Source organism: Echiichthys vipera, assembly GCF_963691815.1.
Source record: "Echiichthys vipera genome assembly, chromosome: 11".
NCBI classification, from domain to species: domain Eukaryota; kingdom Metazoa; phylum Chordata; class Actinopteri; order Perciformes; family Trachinidae; genus Echiichthys; species Echiichthys vipera.
In genome coordinates this window covers 18,399,877-18,410,584 of record NC_139836.1, presented here as the reverse complement: position 1 = coordinate 18,410,584, position 10,708 = coordinate 18,399,877, and the positions used below count along the sequence as shown (strand labels likewise).

Below are 10,708 nucleotides of genomic sequence, written 5' to 3'. Positions count from 1 at the left end.
TTTGTTTTTCTTCCCGGTGAGTAAAACATTTCATTTTTAACGACAGTTTGTAGCAGTTTGGTAAATACTGTATATTAGTGTTATTTATGACCGTTTGTTGACGTCGAATCTGCAAGTTTGCGAAACCATTTTGAAAAAGCTGTAAACATCTTCCAAAGTGCGCATTCTTGTATGATTTTTTAGTCCTTGTGATACATTTTATTTATTGAGTAGCATTGTACATTCGTCTTAAACATCCCCACAGTAGTGTGACAACTGTTTAGTTTAAGTGACTGATATAAAGAGATTTCTGATGCAGATATCATTTTATTTGTGGACACAGAGTTTGTCTCAAAGGCTCTGCACCGCTGACATGCCAGTCCTGGAACAAGAGCCCTCCAAGGATCTAGGGGGCGGAGAGGTAAATATATATTTACCTTACATCTACTGTATATATATGGATATAGGGTGTGTTTAATCCTAATAATTTATTTACACGGTGGTGCAGTGGTTTGCACTGTCGCCTCAAAGCTAGTAGGTCACAGGTTCGCATCCCGTGTCTGCGAGGGTTTTCTCCGGGTACTCTGTGTTCCTCCTATAATCCAAAGACGACGTGCACCTGTTAGGTTAAATGATTACTGTAATTTGCCCTTAGGTGTGAATGGTTGTCTGTCTCTGTGTGCCCTGTGATAAACTGGCGTCCTGTCCAGGGTGTTGTACTCACGCCCTATGTCAGCTGGGATTGGATCCAGCCCCCTCAGGATAAGCGGTTGAAGGTGAATGAATGAACATTAGGGCAAAAAAGTGACTTTTGTCAAGATCTGGTTCTGTCAGTACCCTCCTCTCTTCCGCTATGTGTGAGTTTGTCTCCCCCTGTCTGTTTCCCTGCATCTTTCTCTCCCTCATCTCTGTGTAGCTCCGGTAGGCGTTCCCCCCAAGCTGCAGCCTGTTATGCTGATTACCCCACCTCATTAAATACCTGAAGCTGACAGGCATGTAGCGCTGGACCCTCGTCGACCCAGTATTCGTAAAACTATTCCCCCCGGACTGGCATCCTCTTTCTCGTTGTGGTTTTCACGCTCCCCGTAGTAAGTTGATTAATCGTGTTTGTTTTCTGTTTTTCTCCGTAGTTTCCCGTGTGCCCGTTTCCCATCCGTCTCCCCCGTGTTCGTTTAGTTAGTCTTTGTGTTTGTATACTCTGTAGTGTTTTTGCGTTTGTCCGTTCTCTATGTTAAACGTTTATTTTGTAACTTTATTTTTGTCTGTGTCTGCATCGGGTCCACCTTTTTGTGTTATACCTGAACCGTTCATGACAGAACCGTCCGGCCATAACATGGACCCCGCGGACATGGAAACCGAACCCCCGGGTTTTTCCGTGCGTCACGCGGTTACTTCCCAGGGAGTACTCCTCAGTAAGCATACACAGACGCTGCAAGGAATTCTGGAGAATCTCAATCTACGTCCTGTTGTCCTAGTGCCCTCAGTTCCACTGTACCTGATCCGCCTGATTTGTCTTCCGTACCTCCTGTGTATCACAATCTCGCCGAGGTGTTCAGTAAGACTAAAGCGCTATCTTTGCCTCCTTACGACTGCCCCATTGAGCTGTTGCCCGGATCAACTTTCCCCACTAGTCGTCTTTATAATCTGTCCAGTCCCGAATGGGAGTCTATGGAGACCTATATAAACGACTCACTTAAGTCAGGGATTATTCGCCCTTCATCTTCTCCACTGGGAGCGGGGTTTTTCTTTGTGGCCAAGAAGGATAAATTCCTGTGTCCCTGCATAGATTATTGGGGACTCAATAACATCACCATAAAGAATAAGTACCCCTTACCATTGATTAACTCTGCATTCACGAAACTCGACCTCCGCAATGCATATAACCTTGTGAGGGTGGGGGACGAATGGAAGACACCCTTCAATACACCCCTCGGACATTTTGAGTACCTGGTCATGCCTCTCGGTTTAACTAATGCCCCGGCTGTATTTCAGTTGTTGGTCATTGACGTTCTTTGAGATATGCTCAACCGCTCCGTGTTTGTGTATTTAGACGATATCCTGGTTTTCTCGAAGGACTTGAATGAGCATGTGGTGCACGTTCGTCAGGTTCTTCAGTGTCTCCAGGAGAATCGTTTGTCGTGAAGGCTGAGAAGTGTGAATTTGATGTGTCGTCGGTAGCCTTTTTGGGGTATATAGTGGAGAGCGGACAGGTTAGGGCTGACCCTGCGAAGGTCACGGCGATGACCGAGTGGCCCACACCTACCTCTCGCAAGCAACTTCAGAGATTTTTGGGTTTCGCTAATTTCTACCGCTGGTTTATTCGTAACTACAGTCAGGTAGTCTCACCTATGACCAAATTGACCTCTCCCTCTGCTCCGTTTGACTGGACCCCTGCCGCCAACAGCGCGTTCTTGACTCTGAAGAAGCGTTTTCTTCCGCTCCTGTTCTTGTACAACCAGACACTGGTCTCCAATTCATCGTTGAGGTGGACACTTCAGATCTAGGAGTGGGGACGGTCTTGTCCCAGCGAGCGGTTTCCAACAAGAAGATTCACCCTTGTGCGTTCTTTTCTAAGAAACTGTCCCCGGCAGAGAGAAACTATGATGTCTGAAACCGCGAGTTGCTAGCCGTGAAGCTAGCATTGGAGGAGTGGCGACATTGGCTGGAGGGGGCAGAGGTTCCATTTGTGGACGGACCACAAGAATTTGGCCTACATTCAGACGGCCAAGAGACTTAATTCTCGTCAAGCCAGGTGGGCCTTGTTCTTTGGTCGATTTAACTTTACCTTGACCTACATTCCAGGGAGTAAGAACATCAAGCCTGACGCACTCTCGCGGCAGTTTGGACCTGCCGAGGAGGAGGAGTGCGGCTTGAAGAACATCGTCCCTTCATCTTGTGTCATGGCAGCATTAACCTGGGACATCAAGGCCACTGTCAGGCAGGCGCAGCGTTCACATCCCGACCCCGGTGGTGGACGAAGGGGATGCCTGTTTGTTCTTGCCAGCGTTAGCTCTCCGGTACTCCAATGGGGACACTCGTCTCGCCTCTCCTGTCATCCCGGAATCTCCAGAACCCTCAACCTTCTTCGTCGCCACTTCTGGTGGAAATCCATGGTGCCGGATACGAAGTAGTTTGTCCTGACCTGAACCGTCTGCGCTCGGGGGAAGGCATCTCATCGACCTCCAGCTGGTCTTCTTCATCCTCTCCCGGTTCCCGGTCGACCATGGTCCCACATCGCACTGGATTTCGTTACTGGACTTCCCTTGTCACAAGGTAAGGACACCATCGTTATGATAGTGGATCGTTTTTCGAAGATGGTACACTTTGTTCCTCTACCGAAGCTGCCGTCTTCCACTGAAACAGCACAGATCCTCGTGGACCAGGTATTTCGTCTCCATGGGATACCTGCGGACATCGTCTCCGACCGTGGCCCCCAATTCACCTCCCGGTTCTGGAAGGCTTTCTGCCAGGCCTTAGGGGCCAAGGTCAGTTTATCCTCAGGGTTCCACCCCCAGTCAAATGGTCAAACTGAGAGGACCAATCAAGATTTGGAAACTGCTCTCCCTTGCATCTGTGCTCGCAACCCTTCTTCGTGGTCTTCGCAGCTTTCCTGGGTCGAGTACTCCCACAACTCCCTAACCAGCACCGCTACAGGTATGTCCCCCTTCGAGGCGTCTTTGGGCTACTTACCTCCTCTGTTTCCGTCCCAGGAAGCGGAGATTGCCGTGCCATCCGTCCAACAACATCTCCAAAGAGTGCGGCGGATTTGGAGGGAGACCCGTGGGGCGTTACTCCGAACGGTGGAGCAGAACCGTAAGATGGCTGATCGTCATCGCATCCCTGCACCCAAGTACAGACCTGGACAAAGGGTATGGTTGAACTCTCGAGACATTCATGTCTCATCTAAAAAACTTGCCCCTCGATTCATTGGTCCTTTCGAGATCGAGGCCATCTTGAACCCCAGTTCTGTCCGTCTGAAGCTTCCTGCGTCCCTCAGGATCCAGGATTGACGGCCATCAGGCGTACACAGTCAGGACAATCCTAGACGTGCGACGTCGTGGTCCGGTTTCAGTACCTGGTGGACTGGAAGGGCTACAGTCCTGAGGAGTTGGATCTCCAGATCTCTCATCCTGGATCCGTCCCTGATCCGGGATTTCTACCAGGCTCACCCTGAGAGGCCCGGTAGAGCGCCTGGAGTTGCTCGTTGAGGGGGGGGGGGGGTACTGTCAAGATCTGGTTCTGTCAGTACCCTCCTCTTCTGTTATGTGTGAGTTTGTCTCCCCCTGTCTGTGTTTCCCTGCATCTTTCTCTTCCTCGTCTCTGTGTAGTTCCGGTAGACGTTCCCCCCAAGCTGCAGCCTTTTATGCTGATTACCCCACCTCCTTAAATACCTGAAGCTAACAGACATGCAGCGCCGGACCGTCGTCGACCCAGTATTGGTAAAACTATTCCCCCCGGACTGGCATCCCCTTTCTCGTTGTGGTTTTCACGCTCCCCGTAGTAAGTTGATTAATCGTGTTTGTTTTCTGTTTTTCTCCGTAGTTTCCCGTGTGCCCGTTTACCGTCCGTCTCCCTGATCTTCCGTCGTCTTCCTGTTCCAGTTATTCCCGTGTTCGTTTAGTTAGTCTTTGTGTTTGTATACTCTGTATAACAATTTGCTTTGACGTTTTAATTAAATATCTCAAATTATTATCTATTTAAAGTATTTGTCTTGATAAATTGGTATAATGCATGTGCCAGAGGAGACTCAGAAGTTTGACATGTTGTCACAAATGGAGAAAAATGTTTTTTTTTTCACACTGCTTAGGGTCTCCCTAAGCTGCCGCTCCCCGCCCTGAGAGACACACTGGACATGTACCTGAAGTGTACGAAGCACCTGCTCACAGAGGAACAGTTCAACAAGACCCAGAATATAGTGAAGCAGTTTGGAGCCCCTGGAGGAGTGGGGGAACTACTACAGAGCAAACTCATGGAGAGGAGGGAGAACAAGGCAAACTGGGTAAGTAAAAATGATCAAGTATCAATTATTGGCAAAATCACAGTACTATGTGTGCAAGTCATTTCAAATTCCAACACATTTTTCTTAACCAGTGACACTAATCACTATAATGAAACGCATGTGTTATTTTATATTAAAGTTCAAATCTCAATAAATAACACTATAGTAAGAACACAAAGTCTGAAAGGGCCAACCAGTAATTTACTGATATTTTATGATTTGATCTTGATGTATAATTTATAAACACAAATAAACTAAAGTTTGTGTGACCGTAAAGAAAACCACACCGTGATACACCGTTGTTTACAAATTATTGATTACACTAGTCATGTAAACAAACCTTTTACAGAATAGGAAAATATTAAAGGTCCCATGTTGTGCTCATTTTCAGATTTATATTAGGTGTATTTACATTAGAACATGTTTACATGCTTTAATGTTTTAAAAAAACACAGTATTTTTCTCATACTGTCCATCTGGATATACCTGTATTCACCCTCTGTCTCAAACAGCTTTACCCCCTTCCTGAAAATCCCATCTGCTCTGATTGGTCAGCAGTTCCGGGTTTTCCACATCAGAGAATGACTCTAACGGCACTATAGCAGCACTTTCTACCAATATAAAGTATAGCTGTGACATTACAAGCGTACACAAGTCCTGACAGCTTGTTTAAAGGCAGTTCCTGCATTACTCTGTTGGTTTGAGCGTTTTAATAGTTTCATAATGTTTATATTGCACCTTAACCAGCTATATAATAAAATGTTATTTTAAAAAAGACAAAATTTTAATTATTTTTTATTTGCATGTGTTGGTTCTTCCCCCTATTCACTATTAAATCATTACTACTTTAAGATGGCCCCTTTAATCGACTCCTTCTATGCCTGACTGTAGGTGTATGAGTACTGGCTGAATGACATGTACCTGAACAACAGAATGGCTCTGCCTGTCAACTCCAGTCCCGTGATGGTGTTCCCCCAGCAGCACTTCAGGGCTCCCATCGATTCTTTAAGGTATGAGACACTGCACAACCGAGACAAATGAGTCATGAGAGGAACCTCGCAGGACAAGACAGGACAGAGAAGTATATTGTCACCCATCTCTTGTTAGCCATTCTCTATAACAGATACTGTAAATGAACAAGCTGTAAATGCAATTCATTGCAAAAATCAAAAAAGTTGTGAGTTGACAGGCAATGTTTGATTATTAAAGCACAGACTTGAGAAATGATTGCAAACTGTATAAATTACTCAGACACCTGCGTTAATCGATTATAGCAAATTGAATACTTCCTTGCTACACATTGACAGATAGGGCCATTACCCAGAGTACCTTAAGGGTTGAGAGGCGAGGCCAGGCTACTGGTGGCAAGGTTAACAGACAATGAAGGCTGTGGTTTGATTAACATGCTATTGATCTGAGACTGGCTCCTTAACCAGATGATTTACAAATAGCATTTACGCTGTAAAGTGTAATACAGCAGAAGAACGCTGAAGTACAGAGTAAGAGCGAAATTTTTCTTTCCTAGGTTTGCTGCGCACTTAATTTCTGGAGTTTTGGAGTACAAGACTCTTCTTGATTCGTAAGTTAATGTACAACAAGAGCACAAATTAACTCTTATATGGTTCAGATGGAACTAAAAGGCCTAACAAAGTGTTTGTGTGTAGACGTGCTCTGCCTGTAGACTACGCCAGGGGCCAGCTGGCTGGAACCCCTCTGTGTATGGAGCAGTACTATCGCCTCTTCACTTCCTATCGCCTACCCGGGACTGAGAGGGACACACTGGTGGCCCAGGAGAGCAGCGTGATGCCAGAACCTGAACACATCATTGTGGCTTGTAAAAACCAGGTCAGTGAAAAAAAACAGATCCAAACTCGCCCTGCAACAGCCCAACGAAAGATTGCTCTCTGTTGATTGTCTAGTGTTAATTTACATTTAATTTATTGAAAATTGAGATTGAAGATGTAATAAAACTATATATTAAAATAAGACCTTAAGGCAAGTGCATTGAAACAGCTCGGTCCAATCTGTCCAGTTCTTTGTGCTGGATGTGGTGATCAACTTTCGCCGACTGAATGAAAGAGACCTGCTGACTCAGCTAGACAAGATCGCCAGGATGGCTGACAGTGAAGAAGAGCTGGTCCCACCTATTGGTCTCCTCACTTCAGATGGACGGACAGAGTGGGCAGAGTCTCGCAGTGTTCTTATGAGAGGTATGAGACTCGTAGATCTCAATCTTTCCAAATCTGTTTGTCCCACCCCCCAAAATGGACTTTTTTTCCCCATATTATGCTCTAGAGTCTACTAACAGGGACTCTCTGGACATGATCGAGCGTTGTCTGTGTCTGCTCTGTCTGGACACCGCTAGTGGGCTCGAGCTAAATGACACAACACGTGCAATGTTGATGCTGCATGGCGGTGGGCAGGCCAATAATGGGGGAAACCGCTGGTACGACAAGCCCATGCAGGTTAGTAAGCAGTTACTGTAGCTAGTAAGAGTAAGATGGAAGAGGACGAGAAGAATGAATGAAGTGTGGATGAAAGGAATGTAGATGAAAGAGGGATGCTATATCTCTTTATTTACTTGAGAAAATGACATAACTGAACAAATTCCTGTTCCTATACAGCACCAGTGGATGTAATTAGACAATCCCATACCAAATTAAGAATTTGCATTTAAAGAAATCCAGACGGGAGAGCGTATGTCCCCTTTGGAATTAGCATGAACTTTGACAGAGATGTGTTGCATTAACTGGAGGCTTCCTCTTCCCCTTGAATGTATATAAAGGAACATGTACACAGTACGCACAAGCGATGAAACTCCTGCTGCATATGAAGTGACTCTTATCTGGCATTGTAGTTCAACGTAAGAAACTGTGTCAGTTTGTTGTAGGCGCCAACGGCTGCTGCGGAGTCGTGTGTGAACACTCACCATTTGAGGGAATCGTCCTTGTGCAGTGCACAGAGTATCTACTCAAATACATGTAAGAAATGGAATGCAAAATGTGTGTGTGATATGTGTTGTCATATGCCATGAAAATCAAATAAGACTATCCTAAAAAAGCATGCCCAATGATATAATAATCCCATGTGACATCAGGATTGGCAGCCCATCAAAGCTGATCAGGGCTGCAAGTGTGAGCGAGCTGCCTGCCCCACGCAGGCTCCGCTGGAAATGTACTCCAGAGATTCACACACTCCTCACTTCTTCTGCTGACAAACTACAGAGGTGCGGGTTTACCCTGGTTTCTGTACGATTAAGTACATGAAGCAATGCTTTCAGCTCATGACAGGATTTATCCTCATTTGCTTAGGCAGGTGAAAAATCTGGACATGAACGTCCACAAATTCTACGATTACGGGAAAGAGTTCATCAAGAAGCAGAAAATGAGTCCTGATGCCTACATCCAAGTTGCTCTTCAGTTAGCATACTTTCGGTAAGTAAATGATGATAGAAACAGGACTCATTTTTATATGTTACATTCATTTGGGGCACTGAACTACAAGGCTTTTTCTTTGTGTGTTACTCTAGATGTCACGGCAGACCGGTGTCGACCTATGAGAGTGCTTCTATACGTCGTTTTCAGGAGGGAAGGGTGGACAACATTCGCTCAGCCACACCAGAGGCCCTGGCTTTTGTCAAAGCAATGACTGACAGGAAACTGAGCTCGAGCGTAAGATGTTGCCGTCTACACTAATTTAAATGAATGCTGCTGAATGCAATTTTAATTACATGAGATTGTCAGTCGTCTTTGGTTTTTGGAGTATAATTCAATTAACTTCTGTCTATGTTGATGCTATGTGCTCTATGTCTATGCTTAAAGTCATTCAAAAGCCTAGTTATTGATTGGTCAAAAGTAATTGATTCTCAGCTGTTTACGTCTCCAGGATACAGAAAAGATGGAGATGTTACGAGGTGCCATAGCCGCGCAGACAAAGTATACAATCCTGGTGACTATTCTCTAACCACATACAGATTTCTATCACAATGTTGACTGTACATACATACACATATATATATGTGTATATATATTCATTGTCATTTTCAGGCTATTACAGGAATGGCAACAGACAATCACTTACTAGGACTACGTGAAATTGCACATGAACTGAAGATGGAAAAGCCGGAAATATTCAAAGATGAAGCCTATATCATCAGTAATCAGTTCATTCTCTCTACAAGTCAGGTATTGTCATGTGATATTAAAACATTACACACAAGCTTAATTTAATCAAAAATGTATTAAAGGGGCACTCCCCCTATTTTACACATGGAGTTCAGTTTCAGAGTACGGCTTGGCCTGTGTGTCCTCTGTGGCTCTGCAAGAAGCTTTCTAAAGTCTGAAAATCTAACATCAACGTCATCGGTTGCTGGTGCTTGAGACAGAAAGCTTGAGCTACACACTTGAGGAGTTGTGTTACAAAGAAATCTGCAGATTACTTCCGCTAACAATCGTTCTATCGGCCTATAAAACAAAAAAATGTACAATGTCCTAAAACAAAAAGTGATGTCATCTAATGTCTTGCTTTGTCGGACAAACAGACCAGAACCCAAAAACACTCTTTAATGTAAGAAAAAAGAAAAGAAAAACTTCAAATCATCATATTTGAGAACCTGGAAAAAATCTGTAAAATTACTTAAATAAATCAATTGACAAAATAGCTGGCAATTCATTTTCATTCGATCGATTGGAGCATGACCCCGTATAGACAAAAGGTCAAACTCAAATTTATGGAAGTAGAATACTGATACACTATACTACAAGCACTTACCTGCCTTGTTTTTACTATAAATAGTGTTTTTATAGTAGAAAGAAGGCAAGTGACACTAGAGAGATAGTAAGATGTTTTTAAGTCAATAACTGTGAGTATTTCAGTACTGAAGGCTTCACTCTGCCCTCAGGTTCCTACTACTGTTGAGATGTTCTGCTGTTACGGACCCGTGGTTCCAAACGGATATGGAGCGTGCTACAACCCTCAGTCAGACCACATTATCTTCTCAGTGTCCAGTTTCCGCGACAGCCCTGAGACATGTTCAGCAGAATTTGTCAAGTGTCTGGTGCAGGGACTCCAGGACATGAGGGATCTATGCAATAAATGTAACTCGGGGTCCAATCCAACCCAGCAAAGGCAGGGTCAGACGCTGGAGACGCACACACAAACAGATACAAACTGGCAAAGCAAAACACAGCAGAGACCGACCGACCCGACCAAGATTCAGCAAACACCACCACAGGTTCTGCTGAGGACGCCGGACCAGACTAAAGTGGAGGCTCAAACCCAGACTGCATCACCAGGAGAGGCACAAGCTTTGAAGGACGGAAGTAAATCATAGGAAACTGTTAGTATGAAAATAGTGGTGGTGTGATTTTAAAAGTGTGCGTTTGTGCTGCAACAGTGTATTCCTCGAGTCATTGACAAAATATAAACTGTGATACAAAATATTACGTGAAGCTGTTTTGTTGTATACTGTAAAATGTATGAAGTGCTGATGATGATCTGATGTACTTTTCTTAGAGATTAGAAGAGCTATTATAGAGGACGTTCAACAAATATGTAGGTTAAAAAAATAAGCCAAATTTGAGCTTTTACTTGTCGTTTTGCACTTAATTGAGATGAATGAGCCAAAGAAAAAGAGTCAATTTATTGTTTGGTGACAAGAAAACTCTGTGACTTATAATAAATGGCTGGTTGTCTCACTAGATGTCAACCTTCAAATCGCATGCTGCTAAT

The 10,708-nt window shown here is 44.4% G+C and overlaps 1 protein-coding gene across 1 annotated transcript; it reads left to right on the top strand.

Annotated features, from left to right (window-relative positions):
• Window positions 1-352: 352 nt before the first annotated feature.
• On the top strand, window positions 353-10,310 carry chata (choline O-acetyltransferase a; the record flags this gene model as incomplete). Its single annotated transcript, XM_083923266.1, has 14 exons — window positions 353-400; window positions 4,787-4,978; window positions 5,870-5,988; window positions 6,504-6,557; window positions 6,643-6,823; window positions 7,011-7,188; window positions 7,274-7,443; window positions 7,859-7,959; window positions 8,076-8,204; window positions 8,290-8,412; window positions 8,508-8,649; window positions 8,864-8,926; window positions 9,025-9,162; window positions 9,879-10,310. The coding sequence occupies 14 exons, from the start codon at window positions 353-355 to the stop codon at window positions 10,308-10,310; spliced, it is 2,070 nt and encodes a 689-aa protein (XP_083779392.1).
• Window positions 10,311-10,708: the final 398 nt, after the last annotated feature.